Source organism: Buteo buteo, chromosome 15 (assembly GCF_964188355.1).
Source record: "Buteo buteo chromosome 15, bButBut1.hap1.1, whole genome shotgun sequence".
Classification (NCBI taxonomy): domain Eukaryota; kingdom Metazoa; phylum Chordata; class Aves; order Accipitriformes; family Accipitridae; genus Buteo; species Buteo buteo.
The window spans coordinates 17,333,242-17,349,775 of NC_134185.1; the positions used below are offsets into that span (position 1 = coordinate 17,333,242).

At 34.9% G+C, this 16,534-nt stretch overlaps 1 protein-coding gene across 5 annotated transcripts in view; it reads right to left on the reverse strand.

Moving 5' to 3' along the window:
- ASCC3 (activating signal cointegrator 1 complex subunit 3) overlaps nt 1-16,534 on the reverse strand; it is a 276,733-nt gene that overhangs the window by 45,245 nt on the left and 214,954 nt on the right. For 4 of the 5 annotated variants that reach the window (XR_012653054.1, XM_075046673.1, XM_075046672.1 and 1 more), the window contains 4 exons: nt 12,924-13,061; nt 12,698-12,818; nt 9,044-9,176; nt 6,313-6,438 (listed from right to left, as the gene is read on the reverse strand). Coding sequence is in view for 4 of the 5 variants with exons in the window: in XM_075046673.1 (XP_074902774.1) it covers nt 6,313-6,438; nt 9,044-9,176; nt 12,698-12,818; nt 12,924-13,061 (518 nt within the window). In the remaining variant the exon portion in view is untranslated. Of the gene's footprint in view, nt 1-1,936; nt 1,992-6,312; nt 6,439-9,043; nt 9,177-12,697; nt 12,819-12,923; nt 13,062-16,534 lie in introns of those variants that run through there. The other variant, XM_075046675.1, reaches the window with a different exon arrangement.

Sequence of the window (16,534 nt, forward strand, 5' to 3'; positions counted from 1 at the left end):
TATGTTAAAATCATTAGCGAAAACAGAGGTATCATGCATTAGTGAGTATTTTGAATGTGCAGGCATAAATGCAAGTTGAATTTTGCATGTTGGTATGCTCCAAGTATAAAAACTGCATCGTATGTGAGTTCCTCTATGAAGCTATATTACCTAACTATTTAATTACAGATAAAGAAGAAAAACAATGCAGTTTCATGCTCACTGCATTGAATCATCTAGTCATTATTTTCCCTTTGCTATAAACAGACAGCCTACCTTTTTATCAGCACACCATTTCATTTATTTCACAGTGAAGCCCAGTTTCACAATAATTGACTTGTCAGAAGCTCTAATTTATGAGGCTGGGCTCTGTAAGCCTTCTCCTATATTGGACTCAACCTGCACACAAGCAGGGTTGAATATTTACAATGCTGTTAACAGGTGCTGAGTTGTTTAATGATTCTAATAGCCAGAAGCGTACTGAGAAAGCCAGCGGGATCACAATTACAGGCTGTTTGAACACAACAATTACTCGTCCCCTGAGAGGTGTGAAAGTCAAAGGCAGTTTTATCCTAACAGCATCTAGCACATGGGCTAGGCAGGCTAACTTCCATTAGTAGTCCATTGGGAAAAAGCAATAACAAACCCCTAGGTATCATAAAAATTTACAAAGTATGTAAAATTTAAACAATCAAAAACTGAAGGAACTTTTTATTGTCTTTTAGGTAATATATTTAAAATCCCAAACCTTGTAGAGCTTAGCAAGAACAACAAACCATGAAACATGAACTTATTTCTCTAATCTAAGGAAGTGTGGAATTTCATCAGCTGAGAAAGACAGAGACACGTGTGGGAACATAAAATGTAGATGAAGTTACACAAAACATTTAGGATTTAATGTGAATAGTGGCAATCATTTCCTGTTTAGCTTATGTAAACCCGACCTGAGATCTCTCTGGGAAATTTTTCATCAGCCTTGAAATGGTCCTGCTATAACTGTCAATGCTGTGAAGTCATTTGTTACAGCACCATGTTTTTTATGTTCAGATTATACGGTAGTAATAGTGACACACATAATGAAAATCAGTGGCAGTGTCAGCCAAAAATATTAAAGGAAAAAACTTGCTAGCTGGAAGGCCTTTTGAAACAAATGCACAAGAAAGACGAATCTACAGCATTCACTTGATAGGAAGAAAGTGTGCTTTTTGAGATTTTACAGTCCTGAAAGCAGACTGTTGTTATGAACAAGTATGGGGGAAGAACAGTCATTTTTGTAAATCGCTTTACTGCAGTCATCAATTGTGTTTACTTTCATCAGTTTGTTGCCTTCAGCAGCTGCCATCTTCAAATGGTATCACGGAAATGATACTGAGTATATGGCACAATTGATAGACCTTCATAGCCAGAGACCTATGAACCAATGTACCAACTCACTTCTGTTGTTAAGGCATCACTGACTGACTCCGGAGTCCGTGACTGGCTTGCTAAAATGCATTACAGCATGCACAAATGCTGCAGACAGTAATCTCTACCTGTATTTTACTTGTATTGTATTTTCTTGGTATATTCATGCATTCGCTTATGCCAAGTATGAGAAATAGATACATTGGTATCTTTAATCAGTTTTTGGTGTATGGTACATCGTGGTTATTTAAGAAGATCAAAAAAGAGTCCAGTCTCTCAGCAAGGTATTTGCCTCCACATCACTGCTTCTAATTAAAATATTTACAAGAAAGTTTACTTCCTGAGGTGCATTCATAAGATGAGAAATCAGAGGTAATAGGCACATGTAAATTTGCTTACATATTGGTTGGACATTTCTTTTTCCTATGATACATTCCAGCAGATAATTTGTGCAGGTAAATCATATCCAAGAGTAGGAAGACAATTATGTCAATTTGGTTTCTGAATGGGGAGATGCAGGGTTTTCAGCTTTGCATTCTCACCTAAGACTGCAGCAGACTGGGGAACAGGAGGTGGCTCAAATACTCAGCAGCCTGGGGCTTCCCAGTCTGAGAGAATCAGAAAAACTTCATTTGTGTTAATAGTTTAGTAAAAGCATACCATGAACTACATTCCTGTACTTTTCACACCACTGTGACCCTAATTTAACAAAATAAGCTCTTGTTATGAAATTCATAATAATGCCTATAGCTGTTATTTATGAAGTATATAAACATGCACACAGATATAAATGTGACTGTAAAAGAAAGAATCCACCCTGAGAAATAGCTGTTCACCAACTCAAAATACGGATATTGGTAATTACTGCAGTGTAATATACCTGCACCTTCTTAGCTTCTGTTCTTAGTAGCTACTGCCAAACTTTTCCATTTTAATGGAAAGTTTTTTAGTTAATATTTAGTTAATTTAACTTTCTTCAGTAATCCCCCCCCTTCTGATATAATTCCAAACTAGCCCTAAAATTCTGAATAACTGCAATTTAATCACTGAAATGCATATTCTTCTATTCTGACTGGCTGATATTAGCTCTCACCTTGATATCAGAAACAATATTGGAACAGTATATAATAATATTTTTTATTCAGATATATTACTTACATGTTATCAGACATACTCAGCTACCATACTGAGAAAAGGAAATTTAAATATATGATGATAAGAGCATCAGTCTGAGTTAATTCAATTACAATTTATGCTACATTATTCTTTCAATACAGAAAACTTCATAAGACTGACATAAAGTGACACCCCGCCCCCCCCAACAATTCTCAGAATGAATTAATAAAATACTTTTTTCAGGTCTTCACAAGGAACTTACACAGAAAATGGATTTTGTAAGTGTGTATATATAACCACACACACTCTCATATATATTTATAAATATATAACCCCCTGCCATTTTAACAGTGATGTGATGTGATGTGTGCTTTCAGAATATCTGAAAATTAACTTTCCAAATGAAAGCTGATTCTGCTTAACTTTACATATGTTGTAAATTTCTATTTCTCTTTTACTGCACATGTATCTGGAAAATATCATAACCTGATTTACAGAAAATGTTTCCCATAGCCATTTCTCTTTTGTAGAAAGTTGCAGATTATAATCTTTTATAAGGGTAAAAGGATGAAATAGTCAAGGAATTTCAGCCAAGGAAAGGAGACAGATGAACCTCTCAAAATAGCCCCTTTCAAAGAACAGGGCACTTCACTGATCTGTCTTGTATGATCTTGCCTAAGTAAAGAACATGTTGGCTAAAGTTGTACGTGGGAAGGAGAACACATAGTACTTGACTGAAGTAGCACAGAAACTTTGACTTGCAAATTCAAAAACCTCTACATTTAGGAATAATTGCTTTGAGGGAGAGAAAGAACAGGGAAGAAACTCTGGATATTGAGACTGATACACTTTGATAAACAGCTTTATTTGGACCACCCCTCTCATTTGCACATCATCTCTTGAACAGCATGTACATGACTAGTCAGCATGCCTCTGAACAAAACTAGCACTCAGCTACCTCACTCCCCCAGATCAACAGCCCAGTTACTACTCTTAACCAGACAGTTAAAACCCATAAGGTTTATGATGAACAGGGGTTCGTCAAACAAGAAAATGAAAATGGTTTTCAGCAACACCATTAAAAAGTCCATTATTACAAGTCTAACAAATTATCTCAAGTGTGCCAGAAAAACTTCAGTAATGACTGCATGTTTAGAAGAAACCTGGATACTTAGAGCAAAAGGATACTTTGATCTCTATCTCACAACAAAGGTAGATTAACATTACTTAAATAGCACAAATTGTAGGCATTCGGTAAGGCCTTTTATGATACTGGATTGGAATAGAACAATCCTAGATTTGTTTATGCAGCTTTAATATACAAGTAGCTAAAACTGGCAATAAATGAGAATATAAATCTTCTGCATATTATCTAAGCCCATTATTTTGGGGATTTACAGCATCGCATGCAATGACTTTTATGCCAATGAATCCCAAGGCAATTTACCAATCATGCATACAAGAATTACTTATTCACCACTAAGGTACAATCACCTGCTGGCTGGAAAATAGTTCTTGTTTCTCAGTGGAGAGAAAGTCAACAAAATTGCTTCAGGGCAGGACATGATAAAGAACACTGTATCAAGTGACACCGAGTGGGTATTGCGTAACTACCCAAACGAAAATTCAGCCATTGTGCTCCTACTCTTTGGAAAAAAATAAACCCTAAAACCTTTGGATTATTAAGGGCCAGAAATAGTTCTTGTCTGGTAATGTCAATCATTTCATATGCTTATCTACGGCACAGTAAACTCCATTACCATATTGCAATTTATTCAAAGTTATCTCAACTATCACTGACTTTTGTTCATAAAACTCTTCAGTTTTCCTTTGATGTATCTTATCCAAACACTGACCATACTGGAACTGATTGCCTTGTAGGAGGTCTGAAAATACCACAGATAGTAGGTGCAGGAACTCTACTAACTGGCTAGTTTAGTAATTTTGGATGAAACTTCATAGAATTTATTATCATGTCAAAGAATGGAAAGTGTGCACATCCGTTGCATTTGCACGTGGTATCTACAAGTGACCTCTCTGACACAGTCAATAATATCCTTCATTTTTCTCCCTGCATGACTGAATACAGAAGGAATGCTGAGTACCTCCGTGTGATTGAAACAAAGGGTAAAGCAGCACAACTTGTGAACTGTTCCAACCTGCATGTGTGGTGTTCCAATGAAAGACTCCAATTTCATTAGAAACTTCAATACGCATTCCTATCCTGCCATTATCGACATGACTAGTCAAGATCTATTCATCTTTTTTCTCACTACAAAGACTCTGCACCTTACTATGTAGTATAGTGTTTTTTTCTTTTTTTTTCCTAATTTTCTTCCCACAATCCTCTCAGAATAGCAGAACTTTTGCTTAAAAGTTGATATTGTGATAACTTCAGATTGAGCTTTCCATGACACTGCACATTAAAGGAACTGCTGAGAAAAAATGACCATCAGTCAACATGCCAACCTCATACTCCAGTGGGAACCTCTTTTATATGGGGAAGAGCTTGCCTATTAAATCAAACGACTACACTTCTATATTCTACACTTACCTTTGGGCTATACGTCGTGTCTTAAAAATCCACCTACCACAGATACCACATGATCAAATCTTGCCGAAGACAAATCAACAAAATCACTTTAACACGGCAATTCAAGAGCAAGACATTTTAAAATAACATTACTTATTCTTAATACTAAAAAAGAATAGTGTCTGCAGTGGCATAGTTTTTAACATTAGTTGTAGTATGGATCATGTGCAAATTCCAAAGTCATACAAACACACACATCTAACCTAAACAAAACCAGAATTTAGCTGTTTGTCACTCTGAGGGGAGAAATACCTTCCACATAAATGTATTCATTTGTTAGTTATGAAGTGAGAGAATTTAATATGTTTTCTTTAGTTCACAGTTCTAACACTCCGCATTTTTTATTTCCAAAGATTAGATGGAAATTCTGTTTTGTGGGAAATTCTCAGCATAGGACTAGATGCAGAATTCAAAACTAATAAAGGCTAAAAAAGAATTAAAGGAAATTATTTTATCACCTGCAGGGTCCCACCAGCAGTTGCCAGTAAAGAACCCAGCTGAAAATCCAGCTGCATGTTCTGGACATTAACATGATTTCAGAAATACAACACTCTGGAGCACCTCAAGAAATATTTAGTGCTATAAATGCCTAATTCTTTATTTGCCACATTAGTCTGGTGGGTGAATGATCACATGATAGGTAACATACCATTTACCCAAAACAATGTTGTGGCAAAGGCAGGCTACATTGCTGGAACAGCTCAGAATAATCTGCATACCAGCTGGAGCTAAGGAGGATAACAATCACTGAAAATATTGCACACGTGGTTTCATCAGCATACCCTAATGAAAGTAAACTTCACAGAGAAACAGCTGATAGCTATTCTCTCGTTTATTAGGAAAATTCAGGTCTTAATAGATTTTCTATAGAAAACTGGGCAGAACATATCAACGTGGTAGCTAAAAAAAAAGTTAACACATTATAAATACAATACCTAAAGGAATGTGGTATTTTAGGCATGCTGATGTAGTCCTCTTAGTAATGCTATTTTATATTTGTCACTAAACTGTAAAGTTATCTGCTAAGAAATACATTTATATTTGGAGAAAAAATTATTAAAAAAATGTGCACACAAGTTTTATTCCATGTGTGGGCCAGTAATGCTCCTACATTGGAGACTGCTAAGTATTCTAGGCTCCAACAGCAGCAGGATCATCTTTGGATCAACTCTACCCTGAAGTTACCTTTAGATTAAATTGCATTTGTGTTTTATACTCACGTTGGGTTCATTATAAGTCGACGGAAGAAATAAGTCCAGGTAATATAATCCATTGCATCCTGCTTAGATGTAATAGTTCCAGCAGCAATTTCAGCATTCAAGTGGTCAGCCAGCACCTCTAGCAAGCTGATGAACAGGAAACAAGAGGACTTAGCTGACTTTACAATCACAAAGACAGGTAATATATTTTGTAGAGTTGTGCATTAAAAGGTTTATTACTTTTAATCTGAAAATATTATATATTTATCTTCTGGTAAAAGAGACGAGGGGAAGAAGGGGGAATATAATTGCAAGGTCAGTAACCTTCTTTACATGATAGTGGAATGAAGCTCAAATTAGTTTTTGATTGGACCAAGAATACACAAGTTGAAGTCATTCATGGAATGTATTCAGATGGAGCTACTCAGTGGGAACTTCTGAATGCTGTATGTTGACCATATGATCATGCTGGTTTAATCCAATAGAGAATCATATGGAAAGACAAACAGGAAATGAAACAGTGGCAATAACTTAGCTAATACTTGACAAATACTTGAGGGCTATTAAAATTACATCAAAACTGCTTCCCCCACATTTTGCCTCATCTTCATCCAATGTAAGGAAAAAAAAAAAAAAGCACCTACTTCTACCCAGAAAGATCTAAACTCAGAAACACAGAAGAACAAAAGCCGTTTAAAATGATTCTTACAAAGTAAAATACTGTTTAGTGTCATTAAATGGAACAAAGACCTCCATTAGGGTACCTAATAAGATCATGCCTGGCTAAAGTTCAATCAGGGAATAGCAAATATCCTTAAGGATCAACATAATTTTTCTTATTTTATAATTTTTTTTCTTTTCCTACTGTTATTTCCCTACTGCTAAAAGTAAAGAATAATTTGGTATGAGTAGCTGTTTTACTGCTCTATACCACTGATCGCATGCTTCTGAAGGTTAGAACTACAGATGTTCTACCCAGATTGTCCAACAGAAACTGGACAGATGATTCAATAGCTATTCCATAATAGAGTGCTTTCTCTTTTGCTTGTAATGTGCTATATTTCAGACCCATGATCAGTGAGAGCACAAGGCCTGTCAGAGCAGTTGTGTAGTCAAGTCTTACAACTAATACATAGACAATGGCTTTTAGAAAAAACTTTAATTAAAAAAATATGAAGTTTAATTTTACAAATTGGAAATACTACACAAAGCTGATAAATCTGCTCTTTGGTAGAACAGATGGGAAAGCACTCTAAAACTAAAAACCCTCCAAAAGCCCCCAGTTTCTCTTTGAAGCTATGAAGCCTCTTTCTTCAAATACTTGATCACAAAAGAGATTGAGACAACTCTAAGTTCAACGGTTCACAACCTACATAGAACTTCATGAGACTGCTAGTAGTATGTGAGTCTTCATCTGAAAACTTATCAAGTATTTTTTGTTTGTAGTAAAAGATGGAATACATCAAACTACAAAGTAAATATATCTACACACAAAATGACCTACTAGAAATGTAGACTATTTATAGTATCCCAAACAGGAAGAAGGTGTGATTACTACTGTTATATTAAAGGTATGATTTCTTTATTTAGAAGTACCACTTACCAATGAATAGAGAGATTTCCTAGTTTATGCTAGTGCCATACAGTCTGGATATATTATGAACATTTTAATTGCACTGCTCTTTTGACATATTAGCTATCATTTTGAAGAAGTTCAACTCCTAACCTTTTGTGCTAAGTGCAATTTATATGTTAAGAAAAGTGTGGTTTCCTAAGGAAATGAAGTGCATGTCTCCACATTCTTTGTTTGCAAAAATTATATGTCTGTCTGTGTACCACAGAAATTAACCTTCAAATACACTAGCCCATTTCAACTACATTTCACAGGTGAATAGCATTCTTAAGCTCCTACAAATTTCCTGATCAGATAGAGGTCCCATTATCACTTACGTTGAGGGATGAAGTCTCCTTAGGAGACCAATACTGTGAATTCTTCATCACTGAGAAAAGCTTTCAGTAATGCTTATGCTTTATTAGATGTCTGAGAATTCCTCCATCACACATCCATGCATCTACAGGAGACTGATGTAACTAGTTCTGCTTCTTGTTGAACAACTAAGTGTATTACAAATATCAAAACCAAGGCATGAGTGACATTATGCTGGACAGCAAACTTTGTACTGACTAAGTTCAGAGAGGCTGCAAAAGGTGGTGTTTCTATATTTGTGACAAAAATATTGCAATTTGGAAGTGGATGTGTTGAAAGTATATTAGTAATAGTTTCCACCGTGCAGATGTCTTTCTGAACTTGCGAGATTTAGAATAATGTGGTATCTACAATGGTACAAGTATTCTAGGTAAAAAGTGCTAGAACAAACCTATTTTTCTTCCTATCAAGAATTTGTCACAGAATTTCAGAGAGGGTTCTGAGGATCATGTGTAGTTGCCCTACACACTGGCCTTGCAGAACAGTTTATGCTCTCATTCAAATGTCTGAGACAACACTCAGAACCAAGAAGCATCTGTAGTATTATCTGTGAATGGACTAAAGAGCTCAACAGTGCTTCAAAACTCATGGAAGAAAGGATTTTTCTGTATAAAGATGGATAATATTTTTCAGAAAAATTATTTTCCTCTAGGACCCCATTATTTAGGGGATATTTGGCACAAGAATTTTGTTTCACTTTTCTCTATGTCTCATTTGTAGTGTTGTTTATAGTTTGATCAGCTTTTCTGAATCCTTTATCTTTACCTTGATTCCACTGGGAAAGGTTCATAAAGGAACTTTTTGTAGAAGTCTTTCTTAATATCATGAACTAGAATTACAGCTTTTCCTTGGTCATCAAACTGTGGTCTGCCAGCACGTCCCATCATCTGAAGTACATCTGCCAAAGAGACAATAATGCATAAAACAAGTGTATTTATTTGAATGTATAAATAAATGTATTTACATCTGTATAATGTGCAATACAGTGTTTTTGGATTTCTTTGGCCTTGTATGCCCTATTGGTTTTGACACATCTAATTTTTTTTTCCATCTCAGTTAAATTTATGATGAACTTCTTCCTGGCAGAGACTATCTTCCTGCATACTTGAAGACCACCCACTGCAATAGAATACAAGATTGCATCTAATATAAATTTCCTCTACTCTCCTTCCATTCCATTTCCATCCCTCGTTTGATCATATGCAATTAAAGATGATGAGTAAGAGAACTTACGAAGTCTACAATGGCACCTGTCTATTATTTCCTAATTCTCAAGTATTTGAATTCACAATAATACAAGCTCCTTGTATAAGCTTTTCTGCTATATATTATTTCCTAGGCTTTGAATATTTTAGAGATAAAATGGTAAAGGCAAATTCTAATTACTGAGAGCTATGACCCTTACCACTCAAACTTCAGGACAAGTTATATTAGTTATTAGCACTGGAGTATAGATGGTTTCGTATCGTATGTTGTCCCTATTTCAGATCACAATATACAAATTTAAAAGCAGTCACAGTTAAAGCTTACCTCTACTACTCTGCCTACACATCATTACTTGCAAATACTAGTTAATGATTTCTATAAACACTGAAAATACTAGTTTACACAAAACATGCTCAACTGCTACCTGGCCACCAAGATGAGTATGCTTATCATTTATGTGTTTGTGTCTTCTCATAATCTGAGAAGTGTATCTGCATAGGTTGTTTTGTGTCTTATTCTACAGAGCTCTGATTCCTTTTTGGTGCCTCCAGCTGCTATTTAACTTCGAAGAAACAATGGAAACCAATTAATAACTGAGTTTTAAATCTTTATTTTAAAACTTGTTATGTTTTGTGTATTCTCTATGAGCTCTATCATACCTGCACAACATGTGGCTTGCAGTACCTGGCATTTTGAAAAGTGATTTCTTTGGCTTCAGAATCAATAAGGTTTTGGCCCAATGGTCAGCTGGGGAAGGAAAAGCCAGAGGGTGTAGAATGGGATACAGCAATGGACCGTGATAGGAGAAACAGCCCAATGATGATAAACAGCTTTTAGTAACACATTTTCACTTGTGTAACCGTGAGCTATACAGACAGCAGTGTTTTTTTAATTAGTTTATTCCTTTTGTTAATTTAGGAGTGACATGAAAATGTAAAATGAAACTAGTTTGAAAATTATGTTTCTGAATAGGTATGTGTACAGGAGGGTGATAAAACAACTTCTAGCTATTCTAATGTGGTGAATGAAATTGTGCATAATACCATACAGGAAATGGATTTACCAAAAAGCTTCAGGAAATGATTTTTGCCAATATCCACTACATAATTATCCAAACTCAATATTTTCTTTACTGACTATATGTTGCTTGGCTGCTTTTAATCACTGGACTAAACTTCTAAAATGTTAAATATGATCCAACTGGCTGACTAAATGTCTGGTAACTGAGAAAAGGCCCTCCCCCAAACCTCTGACTTCACTCAAAGAAGTATTTTTACTTATTTTGAAATTACTGAACACTCCAGAATGATTCATTCAGCCCTCAGCTGCTTCCTTGGAGCCAAATGCATCCCTGATACAGAAAGGTAACTTCAGCAGGGAGAAACCAAGTTATACCATGATGGAACAGTGAAGGCGTAACTTGAGGGCAGCATTAAAGACAGTATTGTGAAATTTTGGAAGTATTTCAGAAGGAAATGAATTACATTTTCATTTTATTGCTGCTGCAAAACTGTACTACCTATCCACAGAACTTCCAGATGCATAAATATTCTCTAGAAAGTTAAAAATAAAAGTACTCTAAGCAAACCACACCACATGTTTCTTCATAAAGTAAGGAATCTGCATTTTCTGTTGCAGTGCAGACAACAAAATCTAAATGCTTCCATCACAGATGGTGGTATTCCACTACCCCCCCCCCCCGCCCCCCGAAGTCTTACTGAAAATTCAAGAATTGAACAACCCCCAATGTCCAAGTTGCCTGAATTCAAAAAGGCAATAAAGAGTGAAAGCATAAGCATTCCCTAAAGCCTTTGTGAGTACTTGTACAACAGATTTCTAAAACTGCATACTAGGTCTTAAATGCTTATCGAGTTTCTGCTTTCTTTTGAATATATTATTTTCTCTATTACTGATCTCTGACAGTCCCACAGATTCAACATAAAATTTAAAACTTCAGTTGGTTTCTTTCTTCACCACTTTTCCCCATTCAGTAATTAAGTCAGTTAATTAAGTCACTATTCTTCCACTTGGGACGAGCGAGATACTACTTCTCTGCAGGGAAGTACTCTGTTTGTACTAAGTTTACATCAGACAAAGTCTGTCACAAAATGCAAGTGTGCATGACTAAGCTCCCAGGTCATACCAGAATCTTTGAACAAGAGATTTGGTCTGGAAATTGATCCCAAGTTTCCTGCGGAGCACTAACCACTAAATTAAGCTCTATGATGGGTTACTTGGAGAAGTAACCCCTGTAGTATTTTCAGTTTGAGCTTTTTCATTAGTAAGCTTCTCTTGCTGAAAAGAAAGTGCGTGGTTAAAAAGATGCAAGACCTCTATTTACATTACATTTAGATTGTCCTTAGGTGTACACATCTCTGGCGTAGTACAGGATTATTTAATAATAAACTTTCTCTTGTGAAAGGAGAACGGGAAAACAGAACAGGAAACCTGGAATAAATTTAGCTTGTCCTCATTCTTCAAGCTTAGTACCATCCAGACAAATATTCTCCCTGTCTGAACTCTCAAAGAAGTTCTTCCACGGTTCACTTTCTTAAGCTTGTTGAAAACACTGCAGAACAGTTTATGAAAAGTGGAGTTTACTGGAGCCAGAAAGCAATAAAAGTCTATATCAAACCAGAAATTCAAATATTTAATTTAGCTGCTTATTTCTGAAGTATCACTTACTTGAAGTATCACTTACATCACTGAAGATACTAGACTAGTTAACGTTTTCTGTTTACTGTCAAGTGACTATGTATAAATTTTATGTTCTCATACATGTGTGATTCAACTGCTGCATTTCAAACCATGGCTATGTTTACTGTTAAAAATCTGCTTCTATTTAAAAAAGGTTTCAAAAATGAAAAAAAAAAAATTTGCATGCATGAAAACTTCCTTTTATACATTTAACTAGGTAGCTAAATATGACTTTATAGTGTCCCTTTAATTGTTTAATGTCTATATTGGATGATATACATTAAAGGAATTTAGCATGAAAAATGATTTGCAAAACAAACATTTTCATTATTTATTACATAAAATCTTAAGAGTTCTCTTACAACTTGCACTAAACAAAGAAAACCTTTTCTCAGCACTCCTAGTCTCTACCCAAATTAGGTATTTTCAGTGATCAGTTACTAAATAATTCAGATCACTTGCATATGCTTGAAATACATTTCAGCATATGAGCATTTCCATAATTTATGTGAGTACCTGTAATGGGATAATCCACATAACGCCTTGTTTTTCCATCATAGTATTCTGTTCCTTTAACAATTACTAAATGAGCTGGAAAATTTACACCCCAAGCTAATGTGCTTGTGGCAATAAGAACCTGAAACAGAAGGAAAGATTAATGAGGTATATGTAACAAAAAGCCAACTTTTAAAATTCCATGTAAAACTCATTACAGCAGGATTCAAAGAATAAATAAATGTACCTGGATTTTGCAGTTCACAAACAATTCTTCCACAGTTTTCCTGTCTCTTTCATGCAGACCTGCATGGTGCATGCCTATTCCAAAAGCAAGTGTCAGCTTCAGATTTGAATCTCTAACTGTCACTATGATGTCATTCATCTGTAACAGAAAGAATAGTCATGTTTTAAAACAGATTACTCAGAAATTTTAAACTTTCCGGGCTGTTATCTTTTTTATTTTTTATAGCAAGGATAATTTGCTCAATGCTGTTTACACAAACAGGAAAACACAGTCTTCAGTCTCTGAACAGTCTGGTTTTAGTCTAAAAAAATAATAATCAAATAGTATATTAATGATGGGGGGGAATACAAAATGCATATGACTTTATTGACACATTAAATAGTGCAGATAAGGAAATGAAAATGCTGAAAATATCTTGACAGGTCTGGCAAATGCTGTTCATTCTGCTCTGTGTTTGTTTAATACAATCCCTAGTATCAAAGGGGTTAGAACTGGTATAAAAACATAGCAAATCCCTGCAACCAGTAACATGGTAACAGTAATGAAAAATAAATTTGGCGCTCTCTAATGCCTACGAAAAGACAGAAACAGTTCTTCAGCTTGATAATTCCACAATTGTTATTCATCAAAAAAGCTTCCTCTTCACATGCTGAAATGCAAATTAATTTGATTTTTTTGTTTGTAATTAATAGACTCAAACCCTGTAGTGAAACCCAACATACAATAAGTGCCTTAATTTAAAACTTTTAGAAGTCCAGATAAAAAGCTATTTTTGATTACTATTACTATTTTTTTTCAAATCTCATGTCAATGACTACTTGGAAACATTTTAACTACTACCATTTAAACTATATTTCTTGCCTATGTTTTCAAGTAGTAAGTTCCATAATAAGTTCATTTGTTTCTGTAGACAACCTCTGTGAATAGCCCCTCACTAACAATGAACAAGAGCTTTACAACTTCTGTCTTGTTTATACCTCTCAATATTCCTTCTGTTGTTTTATTTCTAAGACCATTTATATGATTTTAATATAATTATAGCCAGGAACTTTCAAACCTCATCTCTTATTAGTGGTTTCCTGGTGCCACCAGCAGTGGCATGATGATATTGCATACTTATGGGCAGCATCATTCATGGTTAACCTAGAAGGTATAGTCAAGGTTAGAGAAAAAATAGTAGCGCAGAAAAAATTACTCAGGGTAACTGAAGAATTTGACTGAGTATTCAGTCTCATCTTGGACTGGGTATCTCAAACTACTGAGATATGATACCTGCATGACTGCAGTGATATCTTCATCTTTACTTAGGACTCTGAGGTGTTGCGCTTCTGATGTTCAGAATGGTAACCTCTAAACATTTCCTGGGTTTTATAATTCTCAGACCTTAATGTTAATAAAATTATTCACATATCTAAACCCAAGTAACATATGTCACTACTATTATAAAAAAAATCCTTAAAAGGCACAAAAAAGTCAGTGAATGTAATAGTCCATATTCAGGATTTAAAAAAACCCAAACAATATAGATTTTGTAAATCAATCAATTTTGTCAGGAAGAGCAAATTACAAAGCATTTTAAAAAATCTATTTGTTGAAATAGTATTGACTAACAGAACCAGAACTGATGAAAGTAACAGAGAACCCAATTTAGAAAAATATTGTTCAAGTTTTGGCTTGGTCCAATCAATTTCATCTGTCAGTGGAAGCTCCTAAACTTTATTTTCCCTCACAATGCAGTTGCCTGGATGTTCCTGGGAGTTTCCTATAAGACATGGAAGGTTTGTTGTACAAACTGAGCTGGCATGTATAAAAGAAAAGGATGCTTACAGAAGGAAAGAGTGAAAGGGACTATAAAACACTGAAAGGAAAAGGAAGCAGAAAGAAAAAACCAACACTGAGAAGTGAAGAGGGGATCAGTCTATTTAGGAAAGGGAAACAAGAAGAGGGGTAGATAAGTAGAAGAGAGTAAAGGACTGAATGAAAGGAGGATATGTAAAAGGATAAAGTTTGTCTATCTAGATACAATCAGCAAACCTTTGATTTCTCTAGTCAACATGTAGACATGTGACTGCAGTGTAGACAACATGAATTATGACCCATCTTAAAGATTTTTTTCTTCTAAGACAAAAAAAAGCCTCATAAAATGAGAACCTGTATACCGTTTTCTCTACAATTATGACCATCAACATACATTACTAAATATATTTTTGAACCTATTAATGCTTTTTGTGCTATGGATTTATGAAGTTGTACTAGCACTGCACAGGCTCCTTGTCCTTAGATAGACACTTTGAGAAATAATAGTTATATGTATACATTTGTCGGGGAATTAAGATTAAAAAGTAGAAAACAACACTGGTAAATGTCAGAAAAATAAACGAAAAAATTAACGCATTTATATTTTACTCAATTTCTGCATTCAAAAATTGACAAAAGATACTACATTGCTGAATTAATTTTTCTCATCTCCACCAAGAATCATCACCTTATGATCATTATATCTTTATTGTAAGGGAACAAGCCAGTTCCAATGACATTTGTTTCATTACTCACATGAGCAGAATTTGGTATTGGGAAAATAATGAATCTAAACTCCCTTTTCCTCTAGAAGACTACAGGGATCAAATTAGCTGATTTGGATTAGTCTATAGCGATTAGACTGCTCCTTCAGCACACAGTTTTACAGTGTTAGTTATTTTCAGTACAGAACTTGAGCTAAACCTTTTTGCCATGTACTTGCCAGCATAAAACATCCTGAATTCACACTGGTGGGAATTTATTCAAAGATGTTCTTCTTGCTTTTACAATCAGTGGTGGTTATTTTTTTTTCTGTCTGACTTGTATTACAGCGGTGGCCTGTGGTGCTGTTAGTCATACCTGCAAAGCAGTGTAATTTACCACAGGAAAACTAAAGAACCCTTAGCAGGAGAGCTGGCGCATGTACTACTATCCTGTCATTTTAGCAGCAGGGAATCCTAGTCATTTTTAGCTGACCCCTTACTTTCACATAAATCAATGTAATAAACATAACTATTTTACTCATAGGCACAATCCAAGGCTTAAAATTCTCATGACAATTTATTTAAAAATATAACTCTCTTATGTCAGTGTAGTGTAAGAATATTATCACTTTCTATTAAGAAATAATGGCACAATTAATACGTTCATTAACCAGAAACACATACAGCACTGTGACTATAAACCAAATCTAACGTTTCTGCATTGTTATAACTTTATTACTATTTATCTTTCTGAAAACAACTGTAATGTTAACTCATAAAAGGGTAAAGAAAATATATTTTATCTTAAGAGCAGAAAAAGTGTATTAAAAATAGTATAAGGAAATATACATGGTACTGACATAAAAAACCCCATACAACACTGATGCAGGGAACTTAATGCAAGGAGGGATTTTTTCCCTGGACTCCAAGACAGGCAGGATTGGGCCCATGCAGAAAAGGTTTTGCTATCCTTCAGAGATTTTTTGATGAACAAACAAAAATATCTCCTATGCTTTTCTAACATTAGCTTGATTAGGAATCCACCTTTAATAAAAAAAACCTTTGAAAACCAATCTGGGACTCTAGTAGCTTTGCAGAATATTTATTATA